General features: G+C 38.6%; 1 protein-coding gene across 2 annotated transcripts in view; it reads right to left on the reverse strand.

Moving 5' to 3' along the window:
• Positions 1-2142: 2142 nt before the first annotated feature.
• HSD17B4 (hydroxysteroid 17-beta dehydrogenase 4) overlaps positions 2143-17277 on the reverse strand; it is a 63567-nt gene continuing 48432 nt past the window's right edge. For both annotated transcript variants that reach the window (XM_009096355.3, XM_018921215.3), the window contains exons 22-24: positions 14825-14963; positions 4476-4603; positions 2143-2558 (exon numbers count right to left, since the gene is read on the reverse strand). In XM_009096355.3, the coding sequence (XP_009094603.2) occupies positions 2469-2558; positions 4476-4603; positions 14825-14963 (357 nt within the window). In that variant the 3' untranslated portion in view covers positions 2143-2468. The remainder of the gene's footprint in view (positions 2559-4475; positions 4604-14824; positions 14964-17277) is intronic.

Here is a 17277-nt window from a genome sequence, read left to right on the forward strand (position 1 = left end):
TCCAAAGCATGGCTGATAGTACAGCTGTGAAGAAATAAATTTGTTGAGAATATGACTTAGTATTAGAACATGTACAATTTATTCTCAAATTATCAAGCTCATCTGCAGCCCCACAAGGTTCTTTAATGGCTATAGTCTGCTCATAAAGTCAGGGAATGAAAGTACCTTCCCATTTTGGGATAAAAAACAACCCAAAGAATTTAAAGTTTCATCTTCTAAAAGATCCTCTGATCAAGAAGAAAAGCCTCAGATGGCCTGAGTTCTTCCATCTCCAAAAAGTAACAATACAGAACATGTCTGAAGGTGAAAAAAAGATAACTGAGCATGCAAAATGTTGGTCACTTTGATGAAATCAAATTTCCAGGTGTTCATGTGACAATCAGTGATTAAAGCATAATTTCTTGAGGAATACATACGGCTAGAGATGCTAACTCAGTTCTGGCCATAGGTTCAAAATGAGGAATTCACTTCCATTTTTCCCTGCTGCCATGATGCCAGCCCTTATGAGAATGAATTTACATGAACAGTTTGGCTCCAGTGATGGACTTTGGCACAGTGTTAATGCATCTCACATGAAAAAGGTTCCCCTAGACAATAAATGTTAACCACTTTGTGATTTACAAGAGTAGCACATGAAAATGTCTAATCAATATGGGTTCCAAAGTTCCAAGAGGTTTTTTCTGGTAGGAAAAAAAAGCCCTGTCGTGGTTTAAGAGGAAATGAAGTTTTTTGTGATGGTGTGGGCAAGCCAATCGGTGTTCAGATTTAATATTGGCACCTGGTTTGTCCACTGAGGGCATGGATACGCCTCTGAGCACACAGGGGTTAAAGGCTGTGATCTCCCAGGGGAACTTCCTCTTGGTGTCCCGCTTGAGAGTGAGCAGACCCCCCCCCCGCCCCCGCCCAGATCTGGCTGGGCAGGGGGGGAGGGGAGCCATGTGGCCGGAGACAGGTAGGCCAGGCTGGGCCCAAGGGTGGAGGAGAACATTGCAAGGGCTTCGGGCAGCCATCCTCCATTCCCCCCCCCCACCCTGGAGTGAGGGAGAGAGAGACAGAACCGGTGCCTGTGGTGCCTGTGATAGTGGCCCGGCGTGAAGGAGAAGGGGGGGGTGCCCAGCAGGGCAGCCAGGCGTGGGAGTTGACGAAGTAAACCGGCAGAGAGCTCCGGAATTTTAACCCCTCTGAGGAAGATGGGAACCTTGCTAATGCTGATTCCTCCTGAAGTTGATGAGATTGAGAAGATGTTGAGATTGAGGAGATGTTGAGAAGAATTCTAGGTGGGAGGAGATGATGGAGTGGCTTTGGGCTGGACTTTTCTTGTGTAGCCACGGCAGAACCACTGGTGTTTCTGTGACACAGAGACTGTGTTCTAGGGGGAGGCGATGGCTCAGAGCCAAGAGAGTGCAGTGATGTGGAGGAGTGAACAGAGACAAAGGGCGAGGAGAGTGGTGGTGGTGCCCTCCGCTTCAAAGAAGAGAAGAAGAAGAAGACGATCTCTGTTCAAGAGACCCCTCGGCCCCAGGGGGTGAAATTTGGGGGGGACAGGTGTCCCAAAAGGAGAAGGACTGTGCTCCCTTTGGAACTGGTCAAAGTATCCTTAAAGTGAAAAACCCTAGAAACAGCTCTGATCCATGTGCAGTGGTGAGAGCACTGGACATGGAAGTCATGTGGCGCAAGAGGGACTCCTCTCTTCTCGAGAGACTGAGAATCGATTGTCTGAAGGGTGGCAGTGGAATTGGAAATTTGGTGGGGGGAGGAGGAAGAATTTGGAAGGTTTTCATCTTGTGTTCTATGTGTTTTGTGTGTCTTCCTTTGTAGTTGTAAGTTAATAAATGTTTTTTTCCTTTTAACCTTAAGTTGGAGCCTGCTTTGCTCTGTCTCTGATCACATCTCACAGTAGGTGCCAGAAAAGGAAGTGATTTTGTGGGGGCACTGGCATTGTGCCAGGCTCTAACCATGACAAGCCCACAAAATGACACGATGTAAATAAATGGAATTTACTTCCACCTTCCAGATATTTTGATACAATCACGTGAGCTTGAGACAAAAAACATTAGTTTAAATAATAAACCAGGTAGACTCATAGAAACTAAGTCTATCTAAGGCAAGATGAATTAAGACTGACAGACACATAAAAGGAGATATTAATGAAGTCTATTGATTTAATTTTCTTCAGAATTAACATAGAAATATATGCTTCTTTGTAAGAACTAAATATATTTTATTTAGATAAAGATGTACAATCAGAAAAGTATGATTCTCTACCACTGCTGAGAAATTAGAAAGGGACAATAAGAAGAGTTATGTTCATTTCATAACTTCTGTCTACAGCAATTAAATCAGCTTGTGTATTAGCAGTATAATGAATCAGTACATTGATGTTAACTAGCCTGCAAATCATTGGTTCTGAACTAATTGAGTTTCAGTCTTTTACAGTTCTTCACTGCTGTGGTAGATGATCAAGCAGTTCAGAGTTTGGCATAGTCCTTCAGGATCATTTCCAGTTTCTGGCTCAGCATGATGTTCCCCTTCACTTTAAGTTTACCAGAAAAGAAAGCCTAAAAAAACAGAAGAGGGGGAGGGAAACATGTATTCAACTGTTTACTCACAAACCAAAGAATCACTAGAACAAAAAAAGAAGCCAAAGAATGGCTGTTTAGCACTTAGGAGAAAGCCTTCAGTGCACAATGTTTAATCAGTTATTAAAAAAAACAATTCTAATACCATTCAAAACCAGATTTTTTATCTAGTGCAGACAAGGCCAACTCTAGCACTCATGGGGAAAATTAAATAAAATAAATACAAAGCAACTTCAGTGGCCTCTGTTCCCTTCCACATAGAGCATTTCTACAGCTGTAGGACAAATGCCTTCACAGAATCTGATAGCAAAACTTCAGCAGGGCACAAAAAATAAAACTCCCAGCATCATTCCCTCACACTACAAACATCCATATATCGTTATAAGAAATGAAATAATGGAATGAAAAGGCTATATAATGAAAATGTAAGCTACACACTCAAATTTGTAACAAATACAAACATAAACGTGCACAATATATTACACACATATGCCAAAGAAATGCAATGGCTTTATACATAGCATATTACAACAAACAGGAAATTCGCAAGATTTTGTTGCATTTGCAAAGTCATAAATCAATCATTATTTTCACTTCAATGCTGGTATATTACCTTTTTTATTCTCCCTACTTCAAAGAGCTATATAGACTGTTTCAACCTAGTTCCTATTTCTTTAAAACTAGTTTTTCTTCCCAATGGCTTTGCAGTTTGAAATCCCTTTGAAAGTTCCTTAAATGTTCTTTTGCATAGTTCCATTAGCTTGAAATACATTCAAATAAAGAATAGAAAGAGCCAGCAGAAAAGAATTTGAATAGATGCTTTGAGCTTCTTTAGACGGAAAACTTCACAGAAACTCAAAGGAAACACTAATTCCTAAACATAGATGATGCTCCTGAATTACAGTCACTGTTCTTTAGCATTCTGATGATTACACATCAACATCTTGTTTGTTTATGGTTTAGGCCTGCTGTATACAGAGAGTCACAAAGGATTTTACTCATGTGGTACGTAAGACTTGTAAAAAATATATTCACCGTGATTAGTCTCCAATTTACAATCAAAGTCTCCAACAACTTTGCTGAAGATCAAAGAAAAGGAACTGTTTGATATATGATGAGCTTAATTAAAGTTTTCATTTGCTCAAACTTTAATCTGTAAGCTGACATATTAAATTTGTGACAGTTTAAATTACTTTTACACAAGGCATTTTTATTAGTAAAATTAGTCATTTTAAGCAGTTGATTACTCCAAGAAGCTAAAAGTGCAGACATAGATTATAGACCTTCCTTAAATCTTTATTTCCCTGAAAAATTTAGGTTTAGGTAAATTTGCATCTACATGCATGCATTGTCTTGACATTTCTCTGTGCTGCACTACTAGCAATAAAACAGACCACTGCAACTAACATCAACTTCCTGCAACATGACAATCAGAACAGCCTGAATGATCAAACTGACGAACCTGGAAAATTGTACAATGTGAAGTACCAGAAAGTAAACAAAGTCCTAACTTTGCACTGCCAGGCTTGATGTCACAGAATCACAGTATACTCTAAGTTGGAAGGAATCCAGAATAATAATCTAGTTCAACTCTGAAGTGAACAGCCCATACAGGTATTGAATCCACAACCTTGGTGTTTTCAGGGCCCTGCTTTAGCCCTTTGTGGTTATTTTTGTCTTAAGATAATAAAGATGGCATAAAACCCCCCTCACACTTTCTGGCTAATTTAGTATGAGATACTGATGTGCCTGTACCCCATCTGACTCTGGTCCCCACTCTCAAAACATCCCAGGGTTTAGGACTTCAGAATGCAAACAGTCATGAACCACAGCTTGATGCAAGGCAAATAATATGTTTACATACAAAAGAGTATGTCTGTGACACCCAAGCTTTACCTTTTGGGGGTTGATCTTTTGTTGTACCACATCCATAAAATCCTCATCCGAGAGAGTGAAGGTAGTGTCAGCAGAATTTCTGGCAGGTCCTTGATACACTGCTCCAGAGCCATTTTTTAAGTCAATTGCTGAGAAGCAAGAGCAAAGTCAGTTTAATTTCAAAATAAAGAGAAAATTTTCAGGCTTAAGAACAGTACTTTCCTTATTATTATTATAAAGCATCCAGTCTAAACTATCAGATATCAGCTACTTAGAAAATAAATGAGGTATAATTCTTCTTCATCAATGAAAGAAAACAAAAAATTATTCCTGTACTGAAGGGGAGGGTGTTTACAGCAAGGACTTCAAAATTCTTGCAGTGATGGTAAAATCTATTTCCAAATGACACTGAAGATGCACAAGGTACTAATTAGTGCACTTACTGCAAAATGTTTAATTCAGAAATAAAGTTCTAAAGTTCAAAACCAGACTTAGTTGTAGTCTGACAAGGCAAATGTAGTGGTGTTCAAACACACTGCCCATTTTCCCTGGTCTGTCCCCCAGGCAACACAATATAGCCTACTCTGCTTCATGCAAGGAGTGTTTAAAGCCTTGCCAATTATCTGTCTTTCTCTCCTGGAAAGACAAAAATTCCTCCAAGTGTCTGTAGCTTCAGAGGGTTCTTTTCCCATGCCAAATGACCTGCCAAAATAATCTACTACAAAGCTAACACTATCAGGTATTGTGTCATTTTTTTAGAAGACTATTTTGACAGGATGTGCTCTGCTGAGTCATTCTCAGATTTTGCGAATTCCTGTCTTTCCTTTACACCTTTGCCTCTTGATCCATCACGCCCCCATCCCACACATTATTCATGTGGATATTCCCGTAACAACATGACATCTCTAATCACAGAATCATGGATGACAGTTGGTTGCTCTTCATGGACAAATTTTAAGGCCCTTGCCTTAAAATGGAGCTTTATTTCTGCATAAGCTATCTTATGTGCCACTGTTTTCCAAATAATTTTTTGACAGGGTAAGGGGAACTATAGAGACTGGGAGTAGCTTCAGTGTATTTCATTTTCTGAAATCTACTTTAAGCAATATTTATCCAGTTACAACAGAACTAGATAGGGACTGAAGTATACAACATTGCTCAGCGAGAAGTGACATATTGAATTATTATTTTCCAATTGATTTTAAGGTAAATTATAAATCCTGGAACAGATTTAATGAATATCACTAACTTCAAGCAATACAGGAAGACATTAAAAAAGGTTACTGAGCACCAGATGAATTATCTGTACATTTGTGTTTGTGGGTAGGGGCTGTGTAACAATATCCTTGTGGCCCAGAATAGCTTCTACATGATCTAACATACCTGAGCCTTTAACATTGTGACTGCATAACCTACAAGAGCATAGTATTATTAGGAAAACAAAAAACAAAAAAATCATCTACTGAATCATGAAATGCAAGTCACACACACTAACTAAAGTCTGAGAGTGGATACCAGCTTTCAGACTAAGTTAACCAGGCCTAACTGTCCAAGTGCTTTTAAAATACACCTCTACCCAAATGCTGCTAATGTTAAGCACCATACTAGTGTAGCCAAGCTGCTCCCTTTGAGACAAATGGCAAGGTCAGCAAGCACTACAGATTAATTCACAAGACACAGACATGGTGTCTAGGATGCCTGCAGTTCCTAATCAACTGTTTTGAATTATTTCTGGACCTTAGGAATCCCTTCTTGTACTTCATTCTGCTGGCATTAATTTTTTTTTCCCTGTCCCTAGAATTCCTACACTGCTCCAGAAGAGACCCAGATACTGAAAATCTGACATACCATCTTCCCAAAACACAACTTCTTCTTCACTAAGTACTGGCTGACAAGAAATTTTTATATACTTTATTCCATCAGTCTCACCAGTGTCAGGTTTAGATGACAAAAACAATTAAATAGGTGTAATGACTCAGAAAAGTTCTCACAACCCTTAAGTTTTATTTTGAATAGAGTACATAATTAAGAGTTGTTACATTGTTGTACATTAAGATATTACTTAAAATTATTAAAGTCCTTGTTCTCCTTCTCCATTTCCTAGCCAAATCCCATCATTTACCATCAATATCTACAATAACACTAACCTCTCACAGCACAACCACACCTTTAAATTGCACAATCATGGCACCCATAATCAAGGTAAATAATTTATGTTTACAAAATCACAGAATGATTAAGGGTGGAAAAGACCCAATACCTTAACAACTAGACCACAGCACTAAATGCCACATACAGCAGTTCCTTGAACACTTCCAAGGATGGTGACTCACGCCCTCTGTGAAAAAATTTATCCTGATGTTCAACATGAACTTCCCATGCTGCAGTTTGCGGGTATTTCTTCTTGTCCTGTCACTGGCTGACCTGTTCCAGCAGCAGCAGAAGAAGCCAACCCCCACCTGGCTGCAGCCTCCTTCCAGGCAGTTGTACAGAGCAGCAAGGTCTCACCTGAACCTCCTTTTCTCCAGGCTAAGCACTTCCAGCTCCCTTAGCTGATTCTCACAGGACTTGTGCTCCAGACCCTTGATTCTCACAGGACTTGTGCTCCAGACCATTCCCCAGCTCCACTGCCCTTCTCTGGACTCGCTTCACCACCTCAAAGTCTTTCTTGTGAGGGGCCCAAAACTGGACACAGCACTCGAGGTGTGGCCTCACCAGTGCCAAGCACAGGGGGTCAGTCACTGTCCTGGTCCTGCTGGCCACACTACTGCTAATACAGGCCAGGATGTCACTGGCCTTCTTGAATACCTGTGCATACACTGGCCCATTAGCCAGCTGTTTAGCCAGCTGTCATCTAAAGCCTCAGATATTTTTCCACTGGGCAGCTTGCAGCTTTCAAGCCACTCTGCCCAGCCTGTGGCACTGCATGGGATTGTTGTGACCCAACAGCAGGACCTGGCACTTGACCTTGCTGAACCTCATCCAATGGGCCTTAGGCCATTGATCCAACCTGCCCAGATCCCTCTGCAGAGCTTTCCCACCTTCCAACAGATCAACACTTGCACCCAAACTGGTGTCCTGTGAAAGGACCGAGGGGACACTCAATGCCCTCATGCAGACCAACAACAATGATATTAAAGATACTAGACAGGACTGGCCCCAATACTGAGCCCTGGAGAGCACCACTTGTGACTGGGTCCACCACTCCCCAGGCCCAGCCATCCAGCCAATTTTTTACCCAGCAAAGATTATGACTGTCCAAACTGTGGACTGCCACCTCTCCCAAGAGAATCCCGTGGGACACAGTGCCAAAGGCTTTGCTGAGGAGACTCACCTGGTCATAACAGGAGACCAGGTTGGTCAGGCAGGACCTGCCTTTTCTACACCCGGGCTGGCTTTGAACCTGGCCCCTTGGTTCCCACATGTGCTGAGTGATCACAATCAAGATGGTCTGCTCCATAACCTTGCTGGGTACCAAGCTCAAGCTGATCACCTCAAATCCTTAATCCCACCTGGAATTAATCCTTACTAGTTACTAGAAATTCTAAGAGAAAAAAAAAACCAAGGGAAAAAAAAAAAAAAAAAAAAAAAAAAAAAACAACCCAAAAAAACCCCGATTGAATGGTACATTCTTTTCCCAAAAATGTCAAAAAGGTTATTTCCATTTCCTCTAGATTCTTTGTAAATAACGTTAAGATTTTTGATAGGGAAGAAAACAAAGAAAAAAAAAATAAGCAGCCACAAAAGTAGAGCACTCTCACAGCAAAACTGTCTTTTCTAAAAAAACATGGAGAATGAACAATAGAATTATTGTTCCTTGATCCATCCCATTTTGTAGGCTTCATCATAAATGAGTTGACCTCTCTAATGCAAGTAGTTAAAAAAGGAAGGTGACACTGTGGAGAAAGAGTGATCCAAAATATATCAGATATTAGTATTTAGAGAAGGAAAGTAACTCCCCACCTTACAAAGAATTAAAAACTACCACAAAAACTAGCTCGTTCATTTCTTTGCAGGGCAATAAAACAACCAGAAAGATTAGAAACATACACAATCCACTTTCCTCCCTCCTGACCTCCACCTAGGCTAGAATACTGAAAAGACAATTGAGACTAAAATAGAGCACTAGCTTGTGGATAAATAAACTAGCAAAGAACGAAATAACCTGAATGCCAGAACAGGTTCCAAGCATTAGAGCAGAAAAATCCTAGCTTTCCAATGACCAGAGAGTGCCCTCTTGTTTGCCCTCTGGAACCCATTCTATTACGTATCTGGCAGAAAAGTAGAATCAAGAAGTTCAAGTGAATTAAATGCTACTTTTCTGTCAAATTTTTGTTCTTTTACTTAGATATGTAGGTGTTATATTACAATGATTAAAAATCTATTCATTATTATCATCAAAAAGATGCTGTTGTCAGAGATAAAAAAAAAAAAAATCGAAGAAAATTCACATATATAGGAGTCAAAACACTAGATAAAAGAGTAAACATTGACATTTTATAGCAGTTTGTCCAAAACCTAGTATTTGGGGTAAGAATTTTCTTTTGACTTTGAAGAGTGCCTTACCCCTTCTAGGAGAAAAATATTAACAGTCAGACTTTTTTTTTTTTTTTGTTTGGGTTTTATATTGCTTTACAGTGGATAAGTAAGGGCAATACAAGACTCAACTGCTAACCAAATAAAAACAAGTATTACCCACTCTTCATTGCCTGAAGTCATACTGCCTCATAAATTATTGAGCAATTTCACCTTAATTTATCAGCTGTTCACAACCAACTACATGTAACAATTTCTCTCCAGTTCTCATAACAAAGTTTTATTCTTCTGAGAACTGGAAAGGAACAGAAACATCTCCTGCCTTCATCACTAACTTAAGTAACATGAAGAAAAGCAACAGACGGGCAAACCCTTTTGAGTACTGTTCTGGAGTGCCATTAAATATCAGCCAACAGATTTCAACAGCATTACCTTTTCTCTATGGAAAGCAAAGTTGAAATGAAACCTTAACTCCAAAAATATAAAAAAAATTAGTATTTTACAATACCTGAAAAAAAGGGCTATTGTTGTATAAGTAATACATATGCAGGAGAAAGCAAAGCATGCTTTAGGTAGTGAAACAAACTGGAAAAGGCTGGGGTGGGTTATCAATTAAGGTTTTTGTTAAAAAGTGAAGGTAGTTTCAGTACCACTACACTTATTTCTGAGATATTGATACTTGCTTTACCTCTTTTAAAAGGATATTCAGCATCCTCTTGAATTAGAACAGCTTGTTTTTATACAGAAATACCACTAATTAAAGCCAGTTGTCAGAGATTACAGTTCAACATTGTTTACATAGCAGATGAGCTGCCCAAAATTTCACATCCTGAGTGCACAGTCAATTGCTCTACACCTCTTCATGGCTTCACACCATCCACAGAGAACTGCACAGAAGGAAAGGCCACTGCTGGTTAAACAGACTAGTGTTATAATACTAGTGCCTCCATAAAGATCTCTCTCTGAACCAACAAAAGACACATTCAATTCACAAATTTCACTCGACTTCTAAAAATCCTGGCTTACTGCAGAAAGTACAGATCAGAATGTCACAGTTGCAGTTATAACATTAGAAATTAATGTAAATATAGTAAAATAAAAGAACTTTTTGTTTCCTTAAAGTTTGAAAAATATCAGATCAATTGCATACACGAGAACAAATTTCACAGAATAAGAGAATCATTAAGGCTGGAAAAGATCTCTGAGATCACAGAGTTCAAGTTTTAATTGATCAATACCTTGACAACTAGACCATGGCACTGAGTGCCATACTCAGTTATTTCTTGAGCACCTCAGGGACAGTGACCCCAGCCCCTCCCTGAACAGCCCATTCTTTCCATGAATAAATTCTTCCTGATGTCCAACATCAGCACCCCATGACTGAGGTCAATTTTTCCTGGTCCTGTAATTTCTTACCAGGGAGAAGAGACTGACCCTCACTCGGCTACAACCTCTTTGCTGGCAATTGTAGAGAGTGATAAGGTCCCCACTGAGCTGTCTTTTCTCCCATCTAAGTACTTCTCCCTCAGCTGCTCCTCACAGAACTTGTGCTCCAGACCCTTGCCCAGCTCCACTGCCCCTCTCTGAAGATGCTCCAGCACCTCAATGTCTTTCCTGACCTGAGGGGCCCGGAAATGGACACAGCGCCTGTGCTGTGGCTGCTGCCTCCTCTTATCTGCTTCCTTCCCAGATCTGAAGAGGCTGAAGGACATTAGCAGAAGATGCTGGAGCTACAACCACTGAGTATTTAGCAATGGGCTGCAGGGCCCAGACTGCTTCCAGCACTGTCAACTGCTGCACTCTTCACAAAAGCATAAAACTGTGTAAAAGTGACAAGTCAAAAAATTAAAACACAAGACAGAACAACTATATATCCAATTAAATAAGTGAAAGGTAGCCCAAAAGAACCAGAATCAATGTTTGTAAAGGCCTAGGAGGCCCTTACAAAGATAGATAGATAGATAGATAGATAGATAGATAGATAGATAGATAGATAGATAGATAGATAGATAGTTAATTAACATCAAGTCACAGCTTAAAACAAAACAAAAACTCAGCCAAAATAATTATCCTCCCCATACACAAGTTGTTTCGGTGACAACTTGTCAGGAATTTTGACCATACACTGAAGAAGTATGCAATATTTAGCTATGTGAACCAAATTGTGAATTGATTTTAGTGTCATATTTTCCTTTTCGCTTTCTTGTAGCTATGTACATTATGGGATTGACCCTCCAAAATGGCAATTTTACTTAGAAAAGACAGATAATTCAGAATTTATCTAATCCAGCAGCATAACATTTACAAAAAGGATTTAAAATTCTTGCACACAGAAGATCAACTAATAACCCCCAGGCCAAATTTAAATGTACAGTAAAGAAGTGCAATTCTACTAACTGAGTTGAGTAACATTAAAATCTGAAGCACCTTTGAAAATCAGTCAAAATAGCGACACTGAAATAAACTCAAGCTATAGCAAAGGTAACACTATACTGTTATCTTTAAAAACTGAAGTAAAAAATCAATTTGATGAAGACTAAAATTTCTAAATGTGTACGGAAGCTTACATTACATTAACAACTCACAAAGTCAAGAACTCAAGTGAGAAAATGACATTGTCAATGTTCTATATTCCAAACTGGCTGTCATTGCTCATCTGCATTACAAAAGTCTTGCTGATGACCATACAGAGATCTTGTAAAGAGCACATAAAGTCAGTAATCCTTTAAATTATTGAGACTATCCTAACTGCAAGAAAGCTGTCTTCCCTGGAATGTAAACTCACAAACTACCACCTTCTTCTGCACTTACCATGGAAAATGGTAGAATTAGAACTAGAATATTATACTAGAATCTGGTAGAAGAGATACCTGAATACTGAGTAATAATGTAACATATGCAAACACGCAAAAACAATTAAGTTGGCAACTGCTTATAAATCTCAAGTATTTCCCTCTGGAAGGTCTTTTGCTTTATGTTTTTTGGGTATATACTTTTTAAAGGCAGGAAAGTGTCTTCAAATATTCCCCAAATAAAAATTTCATCATGCAGATACATATATAGCTTGCCATTAAAAATGTGCCATTGGAGTTAAACAGACATCAACAATAGTAGGCTCTTTTTCCATGTAGGGACAAACAGTGAAGGTTGACACTACAGTTGTCATAATTCCTAAAATTCTGTTAGTGAATTTTCATAACTCCTTTTTATTGACAATATGAAATTTTTATATTTAGATTTTTTTGTAGCAGTCTAACTATTTTAGTACTAACCAGTTCCTGTTTTCCTCATTCAAAAAGTCCTTGAAATTTAAGGCAAACAAAAATATTCAGAAAACACAAACAAACACAGAAAGAGGATGACACAGAAAGTTCTTTTTAAAAAAAGTGATCTACAAAGGAAGTACTAGCACACCAATACTCCTAAAAGGAAAAGTAAACAACATTTTCTAGAAACACCCTGCTGGGTCACCTAGATATTTACCTTCAGCCTTCCCTATTTACTACACCACAGAGACTACAGTAATTCATAGGGAACTGACTGCACTGTAAAAATTTTCACAGTAACTTTTCCAAGCTTCTGGAAAAGTTTCATTTCAGCTCTTAATAGCAGTCAGCAACGGGAAATGTTTAATATATTAGATTAGCTCCTCCAGCCTCCATCCCACAGGGATCTTTAAGTTTTTTTCCAAATGCATATAATAGTACAGAAAATTTTCAATGCAACAGAAGCAGAGGGAACAAGACAAACAGAAACTATGTCTATTTAATTCCTTTTAGCTAGAGACATATGAACAGGAAGAAAACAGTACCTTTTTCCTACTGCTTCAGTAGGAGAAGCAGGAGAGGACAAAAGGCTGACTATTGATTTATTCGAAGCAGGAGCACTCTCTTGATCTGAATACAATAGCAAAAGCATTCACCTGTTTCCCCTCTAATAAAATGCATTCTCAGAGGCAATTAAGGGCACTGCTCAGGCCTAAATCTCTAAGTGTGCTTGTTCTGCATTCAGCAATTTGCAGTTTCAGAACTTCCTGAGCGAGAAATTTTAGTCATACCTTGAAACACCCCTCAGCAGATTTCTCCTCCACTGACTTATCCCTCTGTTCTCTGGACATATATAATATTGAATTTAGGTGATCAAGAAATCAAATGATCAATCAACCTGAAATAGTTTTCTAATTGTCATTATAAACATGACCATCACTTGTACCAAATTTAGTTACACATGAATAGTGTCTCGCTAGACAGGACTGATGTGGAATACAGAGTGATTGCTCAACAAACAAATTTCCACTTCAAGTATTCTGGAGTTTAACCAATGCACTTCTAATTATCACCTAAAAACATAAGCAAGAACTCAAGTAAAACTTCGCAAGCCTTCTCTCAAAGTTCTAACCATGTCCATAATTTAAACTACTTCATGCAAAAATGGAAAACTGCAGACAATAAAAATGATTAAGAGCAGTAATGAATTTTAAGACAGAATGTCTGAGTTGGATTATTCAGTATTTCCCTTGTCTCATTTTGATGTATAGGCAATCAGCTTGCATAATCCCAACAGGTATATTCATGGCATTTATTAACTTCTAGCCAAATGGAAATCACTCTTTATCCCTCAAAAACTGCCTAAAAAGCAAGGCAGCAACTATCCGGATCGATTTCTATATAATATTTTTCCTGAAACTTAACAACAGTCTTGCTACTCAGAATCTCTACTGGTCAACATTAGGAAAGGATTAAGAGAAATTATAGGCTTCTAAATTGCTCAACAATAGTTTAAAAAAAGTCACAGTGTACAGAATAAAACCTAATGGCAGACCTGATCTGACTCACTGTAAGTATCCCCTCTCAGCCTCTCAAAGGGCAGCCCCTTCACCTGCATCGTCCCCAAAACTCTTTCGAGTACATCCAACCACTGGGACCAAACAAAAAGAAGTCTAAGCAACAGGCTTGACCCAGACTTTCATTTCTTCACAAAAAGGCCTGGAAGGTACAACCTCACTAAGCTTTTTCTCCTTGGAAAATCTTTACACTCCACCAATAAAGCAGCAGAAGGTCAACTAAAAAACCAAAAAGAAAATTCCGAAGATAAAAAAATCTAGCCAATTAATAAAAGAAGATTTGGAGTTGTTTTCAAATATATATATCTTTAGAAAGAGAGCAAAGGAGAATTTAAGAAGAAAAGGTTTTTTAGAAACTAGCTTTCCCCTACCAGACCACATAATTCTATTATTCATTTAATCAGGAAAAAGTTCTGCTGTGAGCCATTGCTATCACAGGCTTTAGTTTCTCATCATGAATCACTCCCATGCTTAAACTATGGGAAATCATGATTATGCCTCCAATAACCTTGATCTCAGAAAGTTTAAAAGGAAACAAATTGGGTTACGTTTTCACTGAAGTGACAAGAACAATGCAGTAGAAATAATTACTTATTTGTTTTAGATCAGTTAGCATATACATCACCAGCAGACTAATTAATGTAACAGTCCTACCAGGCTAATTTAGCATGCTTTCCTAAGTGCAGTGGCAACCCAATCTGGAAAATGGAAATGGAAATGCAATGAAGTTCTAAAGGATGATATAACCTATGCCTACATCTATATAGGCAAGTTACAGAAGTATGTTCCTTGAAAGATTAGTACCTGCAAAGTTTATCTGACCTCCTTGTCATTTGTGCACCCAGAATACATTCAGATCTGTAGGCCCCACTGCATATTCATCTACTATGTTATGCTTATTTCCAAGCTATCAGTTTAATTAGAATGATTACAATTAATCCCACTTCATAGCAAAAATGCATTGGGGTATCACATAAACAATACAACTTACTCCACTGCACTGCTATTTTTCCATCTTTAGTGATGTCCCACTGAAATACGGCGTTTACTTTCTTTACCAATTCATTTCCCATCTCTTTTACACGACGACCAATTTCTTCAAACACAAGGTTACTCTGCAGCCCTTCAGCCTAAAAAAAAAAGTATGAAGAATTTAAAATTGAAACTTTGTTAAAAGGTACTGAATATGTCACTTTCCAGCACACAACACTTCAACTATCTAAATCAGAATTATTAAATGCAACAGACTTTTTTTTCTGCCACAAAATAATCATCTCTAGCCACCATCAGCACTAAAGAGTACATTCAACTAGAAAGTGCTTCATTTCAGATTTTCACTTAAAATTTTTTTAAATATTATTTTTCAAATATTATAGTTTTTGTCATTTATCATTACAATTTGAGACATGTTTTTTAATTAGTGCACTAAAAGTTTCTAAATTTCCCTTTTTTCCTTTGGACGACAACCACCGCCACTTTTTCTACAGTGAATGTTATGTTAGTTTTCAGAACAAAAAAAAACCAAATGCTTTTGGAAGTATATTACTTTGACATGAAAGATGTTTAAAACATCTGCACTATGAATACAGTCAAAACTCTGTTGCAGACAAAATTTAACAGTGGGATCAGCTACATTTACATTTCCAACTTTTCCAAGCACATTATTTTGCAAGCCTTTCACTGTCTTTCTTTTAACAAATATTTTTTGGATAAAAGGCTTCATTTTAGGGAAGCTACTTCAGTGACATTTTTTGTCTGACTGGAACTGGAGCAAAGGAAGTCTCAGACCTTCAGTTATTCGCTGTACCTCCATGTACAGCAGAACATAAGAATCCTCAGGCTGCTATTTTGTCACCTCTTTGGTTAAGCCTAACATTTTCCATCTTATTAAAGGGTTCCCAATGGCCTTTAAATTTGCCAATCTTCACTCAGTCAAGCTGGCTTCCCTGGTGGGTGTCTGACCCCGTCAGCAAATTTCTGCCAAAGCACCTTAATTTCTCAGAGTAAGCCTAAAGAAGAACACCTGCTCTGCCAAGTTTAAAAAAAAAAAAAAAAGAAAAAGAAAATCAGAGCAGTTTTAAAAAGTTCCAATGCTTGAACTTCATTCAACAATTCAGAATGTCTCAAAAGATTAAACACAAGCAGCAAAAAGAAACAGGTTCCTGGATAGCTCACAGAACCCTAGGATGGCCTGAACTGGAATGAAACCTAAAGATAATGTAGTTCTAACCCCCTGTTGGAGGGACATTTTTCACTAGACCAAGGTGCTCAAAGCCCCATCCAGCCTGGCCTTCAACACTTCCAGGGATAAGGCAGCCACAGTCTGCTAGTTTCTCTAGGAAACCTGTTCCAGTACCTCACCAACCTCACAGTAAAGAATTTCTTCTTAAAATCTAACCGAAGCCTATCCTCTTTTAGTTTGAATCCATTCCCTCATACCCTGTCACTACATGCTCTTGTGAAAAGCTCCTCTTTGTCTTCCTTCAGGTAATAACAGGCCACAACTAGATCACCCTGAAGCTTTCTCTTTTCCCAGCTGAACAAACCAAATTTTCTTAGCCTTTTCTCATGGGAAGGGTGCTCAGTTTCCCTAATTTCCTTGATGTCCTTCCTCTGGACTCGCTCCAACAGGTCAACACCCCTCCTCTGCTGGGGACCCCAGAGCTGGATGCAGAATCCCCTCCCTTGACCTGCGGCCACACTGCTTGGGATGCAGCCCAAGTATCACCCAGTAATCCCCATTCTGTGATCAAAAACTTTATATGAATGTCACTATCTCAGCATTTCATAAACTCCAAAGCATTGAAATTTCATTGCTTGCATGCAGGAATCAATAGGGGGGAAAAGATAACAGTTTATTAAGGCAATGCCTTAATAATAAATTTTAAAAATATGCATTTAGACCACATTAGGGCCATCCTCACTATTGCATATACGTTTCTGTGTTTTGTGGCAAGTACGGTACCCGAGGCTTAAGGCATGCATGCAGGGGATTTTTTAAAATTTACACAGTATAAAGAGCATACTGTGTGCTAGGCCTAACCACATGTATGAACAGCTCTCAGAGTCTTATTTCAAAATGATTCAGCGATGAAACTTCTTTTCTGTAAGTTTATTATCTCATTTTCACTTATGCTAATGCCTTCTTGCTCCTCTCCCTGTGTCTCTGAAAAAAACTGAGAAAGGCCACCCATTTTTGCATCCTACACAGAGCTTGATCTTCAACATCTACAAAATAATAACAAAAGCATTGTTCTACAGTTACACATCCAAATTACACTAAATAATTTCTATTTTGAGCTATGCAAGTGCTCAAAACGTGGCCCTCACTGGTACACGCCCTTCCTTGTTTTGTAACATACAGCACAATGCTTATCCTGAGAGTTCAATTAGGATCAAGCACATCAAACCTCAGCATCCAGTGTAAGCAACTGGAATTTTCCT

This window comes from Serinus canaria, chromosome Z (genome assembly GCF_022539315.1).
Source record: "Serinus canaria isolate serCan28SL12 chromosome Z, serCan2020, whole genome shotgun sequence".
Lineage (NCBI taxonomy): Eukaryota > Metazoa > Chordata > Aves > Passeriformes > Fringillidae > Serinus > Serinus canaria.